The 13,309-nt window shown below is 48.6% G+C and overlaps 1 protein-coding gene and 1 long non-coding RNA gene across 3 annotated transcripts in view; one reads left to right on the top strand and one right to left on the bottom strand.

Annotated features, from left to right (window-relative positions):
• The window catches only part of ACCSL (1-aminocyclopropane-1-carboxylate synthase homolog (inactive) like), a 160,515-nt gene extending 151,038 nt beyond the window's left edge, over positions 1-9,477 (top strand). The window contains exons 3-15 of one of the 2 annotated variants that reach the window (XM_021083162.1): positions 839-898; positions 1,341-1,411; positions 1,783-1,852; positions 2,140-2,206; positions 3,110-3,207; positions 3,448-3,525; positions 3,869-3,969; positions 4,977-5,066; positions 6,095-6,140; positions 6,236-6,377; positions 7,950-8,092; positions 8,177-8,330; positions 9,126-9,477. In XM_021083162.1, the coding sequence (XP_020938821.1) occupies positions 839-898; positions 1,341-1,411; positions 1,783-1,852; positions 2,140-2,206; positions 3,110-3,207; positions 3,448-3,525; positions 3,869-3,969; positions 4,977-5,066; positions 6,095-6,140; positions 6,236-6,377; positions 7,950-8,092; positions 8,177-8,330; positions 9,126-9,253 (1,248 nt within the window). In that variant the 3' untranslated portion in view covers positions 9,254-9,477. The remainder of the gene's footprint in view (positions 1-838; positions 899-1,340; positions 1,412-1,782; positions 1,853-2,139; positions 2,207-3,109; positions 3,208-3,447; positions 3,526-3,868; positions 3,970-4,976; positions 5,067-6,094; positions 6,141-6,235; positions 6,378-7,949; positions 8,093-8,176; positions 8,331-9,125) is intronic. The other variant, XM_021083163.1, reaches the window with a different exon arrangement.
• The window catches only part of LOC102167839, a 3,723-nt gene continuing 894 nt past the window's right edge, over positions 10,481-13,309 (bottom strand). Inside the window, exon 2 of the long non-coding RNA XR_002341491.1 lies at positions 10,481-13,062. This is a non-coding gene — a long non-coding RNA (uncharacterized LOC102167839). The remainder of the gene's footprint in view (positions 13,063-13,309) is intronic.

Genomic DNA, 13,309 nt, shown 5'->3' with positions numbered 1-13,309 from the left:
AGCATGTGTGAAAGCTTTAAGGTGGGGAGGGGGGCTTGGAATGACGGGAGAGGAGGCCCGTGTGGCCAGAGCAGAGCCAGTGAGCGCTGTGACAAGAGGTGTGCATGGGTTTGGCCATTGAGAACTCTTCGGATGTTATCTTGAGGGTGATGTGGGGGGAAAAATTCGAGCAAGGGAGTCACAAACAGCGCTCAGCCAGGGCATGGAGGACCACACTAGTCGCACCTTTCCTTCTGTTCCCATCTAAGTGATGTGTGGCCGAGGGCCGTCTGCTTTTGCGGGGGCTGAGTGAGTCAGATGTCTCCACTGGCCACTAAGGGATTGCCGCTCTTCCAGTAACTTGAAGGGCCCTTCCAAGGAAGTGGAAATAGCAGAGATGGATACAGGCAGGGCCTGTGCTGGTTAAGGAGCCAGACTCTGGGGCCAGGTGGGTGGAGTGCTGCCCATCACCAAAGTCACATGGCTCATAGCTCATTCAACCTTTCTAAGCTTCATTCCGTTTAAGTGGGGATCATGGTAGAATTTTTTTTTTTCCCCCAAGAGTTGTCAGAATTAAGACAGTTCACACGAAACAGTCTAGTGTCTGGAACATGATAAGAACTCAATGATAGCTGGTACATAATATAATTATTATCTATATGGCTCTAAAGGAAATTTGCAAGCTGTAAGATTTGGAGTTTGTGGCAAGCTTTCTAACATGAAAGTGGTCAAACATGGGCTGCACTGCCTCATGGGGCAGGGAGATCTTGGTTTGAGCTAAGCCAGGATGAGGACTTAACATGTTTAAAGGGGTCCGTGTAGGACAGGGTGAGAGGACTGATCTTGGCTCTATCTCCAGGGCTTCATCAACCTTGGTACCAGTGAGAACAAGCTCTGTATTGATCTGCTGACGGAAAGGGTAAGCCATGTTCCAGACTGTGCTGGGACTCACCTTCAGGCCCAGGCCCCCTAGAATGCCCCCCTGCGTGTGGGAAGAGACCTGAATAAGACTTAGAAGGTTGGGGAGGGGGGTAGGGAGACAGCTTCTAGCATAGTACATCTAGCCTCCTGGCTGGCCTTGCTGTGTTGGAGAGTGTTCCATGATGAGTATCTGGTGGGTAAGCTGCCAAGGGAGCCTCCCGCCCAAATCTAGGGCTTGGGAGGTTGTCCAACACTTATATGCACGTGACCTTTGGCAAGAAGATTGAAGCCTCCATTCCTTAGGGAGCCTAAGGCTGGTGGACCCATTTCCCTCTGGGAGGTCCTGTGTTGAGGCCAACAACCATATGCATCCTAGGAGTAGGAAGAAGCCTCTTGGGCTTCCCTGGTCTGGCTGTGCTCACGCTCAGATGTGTCCACAGTTGAGGCGGAGTGACATGAACTACGTTGATGACAACCTACTGCAATATCCAGACTGGAGAGGGCAACCATTGTAAGTAGCCTCCTGATTTCTAGGGTCTCTGGGTCCATAGGCACCTGTCTACAACCAGGGAGGGACACAAGATACCAGATTCTGTGGGTGTCTACCTGGTTTCTTTGGGTAATGACTTCTAGAAGATGCCTAGCCCAGCATATCATAGGAGGCAGGCTGGTATAGTAGAAATGGTACTGCCCTATAATTCAAAAAAGCCCAAGTTCTTATCCAAACTCTTACACAGTCAATGTCTCTGTCACCTGCGGAGCTGTTAGCCCTATAAGGACCCTGAGGTTAGATGCTTTGTTCTTTTGAAAAGACTGAAAATTAGACTGTGAGGACAGTCCGTGGGCCTGCGAACCACAAGGTCTTTCTGGGTCTGTCCACAGCCTGCGGAAAGAAGTGGCCCAGTTCTTGACCACCTACTGTAAGGCACCTGCTCACCTTGATCCCGAAAACGTGAGTCTCTTTCCAGCCTTCTGCCACCCAAGAACTGTATTCTTGGGATTTTGTGCATTTCCCGTAGAGCCCCTCAGAGTCAGGGCAGAGCAGAGGCCACTGGGTCCTAGCTGAGGAAACTCCTTCTGTCTGTCCTCCCCGGGGAGGGGAGGTGGGGGAGCGAGGGCCAGTGGGTCCTAGCTGAGGACACTCTCAGGTCTTCCTGCTGGAGGTAGGGAGACAGGGGAACCACCCCTTCCTGCATGAGGACTGGTTTTTGACATCTGCCTCCTGTGGATCTTCTTCAGGTGGTGGTTCTAAATAGCTGCTCCTCTGTCTTATCCTCACTGGCCATGGTCCTGTGTGATCCAGGCGGTAAGTCGGTGGCTCTGCCTTCACTCAGGGCAATAGCAGCACATAGGTGGGAGCCATGGGCACTGGGCCTCGGAAGAGAAGAGCATCTGGAGTCTCTGGTCGGAACATCTTCCTGCCATTTCTGTAGGAGGAGGGATGGCGATCCCTGTGGAATATGGACCTGGGACATTCCTCAAGGTCTGCCCCGGGAATGGTGACAGTGGGAGTATTGATCGGACTTTTGATCTCAATACCAATACAGAGCCCTAGTAAACTGGCTTAGGCTATAGAGGTTGTCTGTCCCCTCAGCCACAAAACCAAAACCTGAGTTCTAGACCAAATAAAGTTTGAGACATCTGCTCCTAGTCTCCTCTTTAACAATGGCTCTTAACAATCTGAAATAAGAACTTCAGATTTCTTGATGAGCCTGCTGCATGGGAGGCTCATGACCGTGATGGCCAGGTTCACTCAAAGGAGCAGGTCCTCAATTAGCTCATCACTGAGGCCCAATGGATGGAAAGAAAGGAACACGTGAGATCACCAGGCCCAGATGACCTGAGCCGTGCAGAGAGATGAGAGCCCTCGCTGTGCTTGGACATCAGCTGACAAGGCTGCTCAAGGACCCACATTTCCCCCCGCTAGCAAGCCTGGCTTGAGTCCCTAGGTTTGAGTCACTTTCAGCAATATTCTCCCCTTTTCTCCTCTAGTGTACCCACAACAGAGAAACTTGTGAGTTTTGTTTCCCAGTAACATTTATGAGAATGGGTGACTTTTCTAAAGCCTATGTCCCATACCATTAATCCCTAAGGAAGAGGAATTCCCAAACACCCTTCTCTGAGGGTAGCCTTGCCGCTGGTCTGGGGGTCCTGGCAGGTTCTGACTGGGAGACCCGGGACTGACAGCTGGGTCTCTCTGTGCTTCCAGAGGCCTTTCTGGTCCCCACTCCCTTCTCCAGTGGCTTCATCTTCAGTGCCTGCTTATATGCAAAAGTTGAGCTGCTTCCTGTACACCTGGATAGTTGGGTCAGTATGGGGCTCCTTCCCTTGCTCAGCCCACCTAGCCAGTGGAATATTCTAAGGGAACTTCCAAGGTTGTAGGAGGCCTTTCTTTCCTCCCATATGCATGATGATGGGAGAAGGATGGAGCAATTGAGGCAAAGAAGGCCCGTGGGACTAGTGCCCTGGGTTTGAAGGTAAAGGAATGGGGAATCAAGGCTTGGCAGCTTCCAGATAGGTGGTTCTCAGACAGTATTTGTCTTCCAGGTCTCTGGTGCCAACACCTCTCCATTCCAGCTCTCTGTGGGCAAGCTGGAGCAAGTCCTGTTTGAGGCTAAGATGGAGGTAAGGAGGGAACCAGGTCATCAGGGTGGACCCTGCTGCCCCTGAAAGGGGTTGAGTACAGAGACCCTAGTACTACTTGTTCACCAAGATGGTGTGGGCTTCTTCCTCAAAAGAGGGAGTATCCTGGGGCATGTTCCCCCTAGGATCCCTGAGTCCTGTCTCTGGACGTCCCCAGAGCTCCTTCCTGATCCCCAGTGTGGGCAACATGATAGTTGCTTCTCCAAGGTCCCACCTCGACATCAATTAGGCATCCCATACTGGGTGTCCCGACCTGATCCTTGGCTGAATTTGATGCAGGTGGTGAAGGACCGGTGTTGACTTGGTTATGTTTGGTTCTTTTTAGGGGAAAAAGGTCAGAGGCCTCCTGCTAACCAACCCTCAGAATCCTCTGGGAGATGTGTACTCCCGAGACTCGCTGATGGACTATCTGGAATTTGCCAAGAGGTATGAGTTCCACCCCTTGAGAACTCTTATTGTTACTGTATGGTCCACTTTGCAAAGTTGTGAACAACTAGGTGAAATCGAAGTGGAGGAAAATGCATCCACCTGCTCACCATTTCCATCAACCAGACTTTCTTGCCACTTCCTTTCCAGCCCTTACCTGTGTGCATGTTCTAGTTAACAGTCATCATGCATTTCTGCTGCTCTTCCACCTCTTGGAGCATGAGCACTTTCTCCCGGCATCCATTTCCCAAGCTTCTTGGCCTGAGATGCCAAGGAAAACAGACTCTCAGACTTGTGGGATGAGTTGCTCCAGGACTTTCCTAAGAACATGTTTACATCGGTTATCACTGGATCCAGAAATAGCCCTCTTTGGGTAGATAATCTTCCCTTGTCTAGAAGAAACACACTTACTCAAACTTCATAGCTCATCTAGACAACTCATTGCCGGACCAGGGGGACCAAGAATAGGAAGGCTGGGAGTCACAGGCTGGAGTCGGACAGGAGCAAGTCTGCATTCCTGCTCTGGCACCGGCTAATGGAGGGCACGAGTCTTCTGTCTCAGAAACTCAGTTTCCTTCTGTGAAATGACATAAGGGAACTGCTTAAAGGGCTGTGGGGAGAGTAGGGAGGTGAGTCATATGAGCCCTCAGCCCACTTCTACTCGGTTCAGACCCCGGGTGGGAGGTCCAGGCTGCTCCAAGAAAACCCTGCAATGCCCAGCTCCTTCCCACTGGCGTCTCCTTGGTAATCGAAGGGTGGGGTAGAATGTTCTCCTGTGTGTGTGTCTTCTGGTCCTGTTCCCTTCTCGTCCCCCCTACCCCGAGTCGGGTGAAAGGTCCTCTCTGGTGAAGAAGCCCCTTCTACCTGGCCATGCCCCTTGGAAGGGACGGATGGGTCTGCTGGGGTAGTAGGAGGGTCTGATGTGTGTCCCAGGAAGACCATCAAAGGAAGCGAGTGAAGATAGAAAGAACTGAGATGGTGTTCTCCCGCTTTCATCCAACCTGCAGGTACCACCTCCATGTGATCATAGATGAGATTTACATGCTGACTGTGTTCGATGAAGCCATCACTTTCCACAGTGTTCTGAGCATAGAGAGGTGAGTTGGTCTCAGCCTGGGTTGGGAATGAGAATCGGGACATTCCTGCTTGGGTGTGGGGAGTCCGTGGGCCATAAACTCAGTAGGCTATGTGCTAGGAACTGAGCTGAGAGCCACCAGGAGTGCAAAAATGAGCAAGGCATCATTTCCCCGCCAAGTGTCTTCTCTAAATGCCATCTGAACACAAGATAACTTGAGAGAAGGGTAGAAAGTGCCCTGTCCAAAGTTAAAATAAAACCCTATAGAAGGTCAGGATAGGAACTTCTTGATAAGTGGAATGCAGGGAGAAAGTAGAAATAGAGCTGAACTTTTTTTCCTTTTTTTTTTTTTTTTTTTTTTTTTGTCTCTTTAGGGCCACACTTGTGGCATATGGAGGTTCCCAGGCTAGGGGTCAAATAAGAGCTATAGCTGCCAGCCGACACCACAGCCACAGCGACTCAGGATCTGAGCTGTGTCTGTGACCTACACCACAGCTCATAGCAATCTGGATCCTTAGCCCACTGAGCGAGGCCAGGGATTGAACCTGTGTCCTCATGGATACTAGTCAGATTCATTTCTGCTGAGCCACGATGGGAACTCCCTGAACTTTCTTGAAGTATTTGGCTCTAGGATAGGACCGAGCAGGCAAAATAAGGGAAGGGCATGTCTGGCAGATAGAAGAGCTTCACCAGAGGTGGGGCAGTAATTAATGGGTGAACACACTGTAGAATTGGGGGGTGGCCCACATGCATAACAAGCCAACTGCCAAGAAGGTGGCTTCGGACCAGCTGTAGGAAAACCACGAGCCGGGCTGAGGATCCTAGACTTTCTTCAGTGGGCACTCGAGAGCCGTCCCGTCCCATCTAGCTGCACAAGACTACATTTTTGTCAACTTCCTGGCTTCACTGGGGCAACTTGCACTTTGGGTCCCCATAGAACCTCTCTTCTAGGAAGGCCTTTGAGGCCACTTTCATCTTCCCTTCAGAGACTCCAGATGGTCATCTTTCAAATATTTCTCCATAATCCTGACTGAACTTTCTCCCCTCCAGTTTGCCAGACCCCAGCAAGACCCATGTGATCTGGGGCACCAGCAAGGTGAGCCCGGCTGCCTGTCCTTGGTGGGGGAGGACGTGGGGGCGGGAGCCGAAGGCATCAAGCGAGCATTCCCTTCCCTACTTTTCTTCCTCTAGGACTTCGGCATCTCCGGCTTGTGCTTTGGCGCTCTGTACACCTTCAACAAGGCGGTGGCCTCTGCCGTGAGCTCTTTCGGCTCCCTCCACAGCATCTCCAGCATCGCCCAGTACAAGCTGAGGCAGCTGCTCCAAGACAGAGGTACTGAGCCCCATCCCACGCCAGACCTCATGGCCACGCGGATTCCCAGGTCTGCTCGCAGCTCTGACATGCCTTCAATACACCGAGAGCCTAGTTGCTGTCTCTGGTTTCGCAGTGAGGACAGGAAGCTTGTGGGAGGCCAGGATGCAGCTCAGATGAGGCGGTAGGGTGTAGACAGAAGATGGAGGCGCTGACCTAAAACACGGGCTGCCCAGGAGCTTGTGCTCTGCCTGGAAAGGGGATAGTCTGTTGTACCCTAGGACTTGAAGGTGGGAACTTTAGAAATTGGCCCTTCCTTGAAGGTCAACTTGCCTTCCCCCATACCCACTTGCTTCAGGCAAAGAAACAGCCCGACTCCTAGAATATGATTTAACTTTCTCTTCCAAGGGGACCAAAGGAGAGCTGTCATTTGGGTGAGCTGGCGTGGCTACATCTGTAGCACCTGAACTCGCCTTGCCCCTTGGATCTTAAGTGAATGCTGGCTTCGGGGGGGGGGGGGAGTTCCCCCTCCCCCATTTAATACCATGGCCCAAACTTAGATAAGGGTTCTTCCTGTAACAGAGCAGATGCTGGAGGACTGAAATTTTAATCCGATTTTTCTGGCTTAGAAAACAATTTGCTTTCAGCTCTGGAAGGGGGAAGGGGTAGGTAGGAGAAATCCAACTGGATGCCTCCCTGCATGGCTGCATGGTGCCAGGACCTTTGATACTTGGTAGAAACCAGATTCCCAGCTTCTTTTTTAAAAAATTTTATTTTTTCCATTATAGCTGGTTTACAGTGTCCTATCAATTTTTCTACTGTACAGCAAAGTGACCCAATCACACATACATATATACATTCTTTTTCTCACATTATCCTCTATCATGCTCCATCATAAGTGACTAGATATAGTTCCCAGGGCTATACAACAGGATCTCATTGATTATCCACTCCAAATGCAATAGTTGGCATCTATTAACCCCAGATTCCCTATCCATCCCACTCCCTCGCGCTCCACCTTGGCAACACAAGTCCATTCCCAGCTTCTTGAACACAGGTTCTCAACCCTGAATGCACATGGGAGTTAACTTGGAGAGTTTAAATACTCATGTGTAAGCTCTATCCCCAAAGATTCTGACTTCAGCGTCTGGGTATATAATGTGGGCATCAGGCCTTTGCAAAGCTTCCCAGGTGGTTCTAATGTGCCGCCAACGCTAAGAACAGTTGGGCTAAGATCATCCCCAAGCACGTCTATGCCCATTTGTTAGCCTCTAATAAGGAGCTAAGGGAGTTATGGGTACCTGCTACTTGCCCAGTTAACAACAGCAGCATCAGCCTTGTTTAGGGGATACTTCCAACTTCTTGCCTCGGGTGTAAACTCAAACAGAATTTTCCTACTCGACGATGGAGAAGCCCAGTGTCTCCACCAGAGCCATAGGTAAGTGGTGGGTGTGTTGGGTATGGAAGCCATCAGCTCAAATACAGTACAGTCGGGTGTGGACAGAATCAGCAGGGAGCACACATTTGGTAAGGAATCCTCTGGCAGATCTGAGCTCCGCGATCTGTGACAGCCCTCTTCCTCCACGCGTCCAGAATGGCTTGACAGCACGTACCTGCCCATTAATCACTTCCGGCTGCGCACGGCTCACAAGTACATCACTAACGAGCTGAAGGCATTGAATGTCCCTTTTCTCAATCGTGGCTCCGGCCTCTTTGTCTGGATCAACTTGAGAAAGGTGAGCTCTGGGAGTGATGACAGATGTTCCCGGGCAGACCGGCCCAATGGGTCATGGACTCAGCTCTGCCCCTTGCCTCCCTAGTACCTGCACCCGTGCACGTTTGAGGAAGAGCTGCTTCTCCATCGCCACTTCCTGGACAAAAAGCTGATACTGTCCCCTGGCAAGAGCTTCATGTGTAAGGATCCTGGCTGGTTCCGCCTCGTCTTTGCAGACAACCACCTCCTGCTAAGAAGCGGTGAGTAGAGCTGACCTCCCAATCCTGCCATCCTTCAAAGGAACCAGCCCCAGCCACTCCTCTATAACCCAATAGTGGAGGCTCCCTTTTTTTGCCTTTGGCAGCCTATAGGTCCAGCCCTTCTAGGTCCTCCATTTCTACTTTCAGATCTTTAAGTTCCTCTGTAAACAGGAACTGATAGGCAGTTGAGGTGTATCATAACTTTTGGGTGTCTGCTCTGTGTCTGCCATTGTGTGGGGCGTTGAGACTCAAAGCTAATGAGAAAGGAGCTCTGCCCTTGTGTAGCCTGGCCATCCATTAGGTGAGAGAGATGGGGAGATGACCTAGAAGTCCCTCTGTTATACTTTGGAGTTCAGATTCTCCTCAGAAGATTATAGATACAACGAATGTCATGCCTCTATTACATCCGAACCCCAGCAGGACCCAGTTTCACCGGCTGGGAACATAGCAATGAATAAGAACATTTATGTTACACAGATACCTCTGGGACTAATGTGGAGAACAGACTGAATAAAGGGCCACTAGAGGCAGGAAGAAATGAGGCTAAGGCCATAAGCTAGTTATGGGGTTTGAGTCATGAAGGTATCTGGCAGGCAAATGCTGTGACCATGAAACCCAAAAGGGCCATCTAAGATGTGGCAGGTAGACTTGGAAATCTCTCCCAAGGAAGGGAAAGCTTAAGTTCAGCATCCCTGAACAAGAGGTCCTGCGGTGGCCTACGGGGACCTGGGTATATGTGGGGCCCATGTGCAAACCCACTAAGTATTTCTCTCTGTTCCCATTTGGACCCTCCAGCCATGCATCGGTTCCATCAGGTGCTACTGGAACAGGAGAGGAATTGGACAAGGAGGCAACTGGAGGACGCAATAGAGGAGGACTTGCTTACCTCCAACACAGCGGCTGCAACCAATCTGAAAGGCTGAACACTGGGATCCTCCAGACATGAGCCCCTTAAGCTCACCATCTGTCATTCCAGAAGCTTTGCATCTTTTTAGTCTCTGCTAAGCCATTGCATGCGTGCAAAATGTTTTTATGGGGGTCCCAGTGGGAAAGCCTAGAGAGGAATAAAGAGAGCTCCTTGGGCCCCTGTTTAGATGGATTTATTTTTATATTCAATACATAATAAATTCCATATTCTCAAATCTAGCCCTGTCTTATTTCTTATTCATTCCTCATAGCACCTTTTAGGAACTAGATATTTAAATTCAGTTTTTCAGTTTTTCATTAAGTTTTAATATTAAATTTAACATTAAAATTCTAAATCAAGTTACATGTGAAGAATACTTTCTGGGGCAGGTCAGAAAGAAAGAGAAAGGGTGGAGTTCCCGTCATTGCTCAGTGGTTGACGAACCTGACTAGTATCCATGAGGATGTGGGTTTGATCCCTGGTCTCGCTCAGTGAGTTAAGGATCTGGATCATTGCCGTGAGCTGTGGTGGAGGTTTCAGATGCGGCTCTGATCCTGCTGTGTTGCTGTGGTGTAGGCCAGTAGCTACAGCTCCGATTCGACCCCTAGGCTGGGAATCTCCGTATCCCATGGGTGAGGCCCTAAAGAGACAAAAAACAACAACAAAAAAGAAGTGTGATGTCCAGTTGGCAGAGCACTTTCTAGGTGTTGGATGCAATGTCCCTTAGTCACGCCCCCAAAACACAAGTGGCTAAGTGGCAAGGTGGGGATATAAGTCTGGTATTACTGCTTCCAAGTATATGAGTTCTTTCCATTCTTGCCTTTTTCATAAGGCTTTAAAAATGAATCTGATGATAAGCCTGAAGTCTTCTGTTTTCATCTGTCTTTAGCTGTTCAAATCGTACCTCCTATGCATTTTCTGCAAAGCCTTTGTTGGTCTGAGCACTGATGTGTGAAATGAATGGAGCAGGGACTCCACCATTTTGTAGATGATGAAAGAGCTGTTGGCAAACACTGATGACTTTGGTCAGTCACTTGGGTTTGCGACCTTCCTCCTTCTCATGGGCAGCTTTGCAGGGTACCAACAAATCCTGATTCTTTGAGATTTTTTTTTTTTTTTTTTTAGACACCAGACAAGTTTCTTTAGAAATGGACTTGACTAATAGACACAGAAAGAGAATTCATTGGATGCATGAGGGAGTTCTCGGGACCAGAAGAGAAGGGGAAAATAGGAACCAGAGATGCTGGTCTGATCAGGGCCCTGTCCTAGGAGGAAGAGGTGATACCTTCCATGGAAGGGATAGGCCATTTCTGTCTTCTGTTCCACCCAAGATTCAAATGGTTGACTGGGAAAAATTTATTTTCCTATCCAGGAACACAGACTCCCTTCCATTCATTTATTATTTTTTCTTTTTAGGGTTATACCTATGGCACATGGAAGTTCCTGGGCCGGGGTCAAATCAGAGCTGCAGCTGCTGGCCTACACCTCAGCCACAGCAACCCCAGATCTGAGCCGCATCTGTGAACTATACTGCAGTTTGTGGAAATGTCAGATCCTTAACCTGCTGAGACATAACAGGAACTCCTCTATTTGGACTCTCAGCAAGGTCTTTGCAGGTTTCAGTGTACAGGTCTTAGACACTTCTTATGTATTTCTCACTATATTATACCTTTTGTGTTATTTTAAATGTAAAATTATTCTTTGTTTGTTGCTAGTATATTAAAAAATTGATTTTTTTTTTTTTCGGCCATGCCCACAGCATGTGGAAGTTCCCAGGCCAGGGACTGAACCTGTGCCACAGCAGCAACTTGAGCCACAACAGTAACAACACTGGATCCCTAACCTGCAGAGCCACTGGGGAACTCTGAATCAATTGATTTTTTTTTGCATCTTGTATCAAGAACTTTGAAGGCTCTGAGGTTTTACCTTACAGCATCATGGATGCTGGGGGAAGGCATGAGAATTCCGGGTCAGAGAAAAACGAGCTTACTTGTCACAGCAATAGCAGGAATCAGTATCAGGGTTCTCCAAGCCCTGATTCCTACAGGGCAAAGCGAAGAGGACCCGTGATGCCTGCACATGCAGTGGCTGTGCTGCAGGTGAGGAAACCCAGGCTTAAGGAACCTGATTCTTTTATAATGAGCAGTAAACCTGCTTGAACTTTGGCCCAAAGGGAGACATTAGCTTTTTACTGAATAATAAGCAAACCTACCCTTTGCTCTGGAAGCAGACACTATCATACAAGGTTGGTCACTGTACATATAGGTACATACATACACACACATTCATATATATATATGAATATATATAAACATGCAAAATCCAATATAGCCCAGGACAAAGGAGTCAGTGTCCCTGCTTGCAAGATAGGTAGAAACATGAGAAACCCTGGAAAAATCATCTCCTGATAGTATCTTGTGACCTTTTTTTTTTTTTTCATCTTTTGTCTTTTTTTAGGGCCGCACCTGCAGCATATGGAGTTTCCCAGGCTAGGGGTCAAATCGGAGCAGTAGCCACTGGTCTACACCACAGCACTTCGGGATCCGAGCAGTGTCTGCGACCTACACCACAGCAACACCAGATCCTTAACCCACTGAGCGAGGCCAGGGATCAAACCCGCAACCTCCTGGTTCCTAGTCGGATTCATTTCTGCTGCGCCACGACGGAAACTCCTTGTGACCTTGTTAAATACACTTATTCGTCCTAGTCATTTTGGGGGGATTCCTTTGAATTTTCAGTGTCCACAATCGTGTTGCCTGTGGATAAAGATGATTTTCCTTCTTTTTAGTATTTTTAAAAAATAAATTCTATTGGAGTATAGTTGAGTTACAGTTTCAGGTGTACTGCAAAGTAAATCAGTTATATAGATACATATATCCATTCCTTTTCAGATTCTTTTTCCACATAGGTCTTTACACAGTATTGAGCAGATTACTCTGTGCTATACATCAGGTCCTTGTTACCCATTTTATATATAGGAGTGTGTATATGTCAATCCCGACCTTCTTTTCTATCTATCTAGTCTCCCCAATAATCTCAGTGAGAAGTCCACAGTCCTTATCAGGGTTTATTTATAAATACTCATAACCTGATCCCTTCTCTATCTTCAGCCTTCCTCCCAAACCCTGCAAGCTCCAGAAGTATTAGATTTGCTGCAGTTCATTTATGTCCCACACTCGCTCTAACCTTCAAGGCCCTATCAAAGGCTTCCTATTGCTTCCAATATCCCACCCTCCAGCTAGTTAACTAGGACTCAGCCATCACTTCCTGTTTAGGGTGAATGAACGTGTGTGTTGGGGAAGGGGGACTTCTATGGGGGGCCAGATGGTGTGTGTGTGTGTGTGTGTGTGTGTGTGTGTCTGTATGTGTGTGAATTGGAGACCAGCAAAATTTCCCTCTTGCATGCTTCCAACCCCCCCCCCCCCAGGAATCTTTAGTGATCACATTTGTATGCCTGCTTTCCCAGTCAACCACGCAAGCTGGCAGTTTGGCCCATCACTGTATGCCATCACTCTGTAGAGATCTTGCACCACACAGCCATTCCGTAGGACTACTTGGCCGAGTTAAACAGAATGATATGCCCAAATGGAGAGAACTGGCTTATTTTACACACCGTGGAGGACCAAAAAGTCTTGGGAGCAGCTCAAGGTCACAGTATTAGCCGCAAGGCCAAAGTGCAGACAAGAAGTGGAGTGATCCGAAGAAAGATCCTGCTTATTTCTTTTCAAGGCTCTGCGGGGTCAGGGTGGAGGTTGGGGAATCCGCCTGGTCTCATTCCCAAAGGCCCACCATGTGTAAAGTCTGTGGCAGAGTTCAACAAATGTTCTGTAGAATGAAAGGAAGAGAAATTACAAATTCAGGTCAAAAACTCTCATAAGGGAAGAATGTTTTAACGCTGCCCTCGCCTTACTGTAAAGATTTTTCCATGGGCCACAACTAGTTATGCATTTGCCCAGTGACTTTGGTGACTCTACCCTGAAATGAAAAAACTAAGTTCTCGCTGCGGCACAGAGGATTAAGGATCCAGGGTTGTCCCTAAGGCGGCCAGGGTTCGATTCTCCGCCCTCCGCAG

Source organism: Sus scrofa, chromosome 2 (assembly GCF_000003025.6).
Source record: "Sus scrofa isolate TJ Tabasco breed Duroc chromosome 2, Sscrofa11.1, whole genome shotgun sequence".
NCBI lineage: Eukaryota > Metazoa > Chordata > Mammalia > Artiodactyla > Suidae > Sus > Sus scrofa.
The sequence above is the reverse complement of the archived record's forward strand: the minus strand, read 5'-3'. Positions and strand labels throughout refer to the sequence as shown.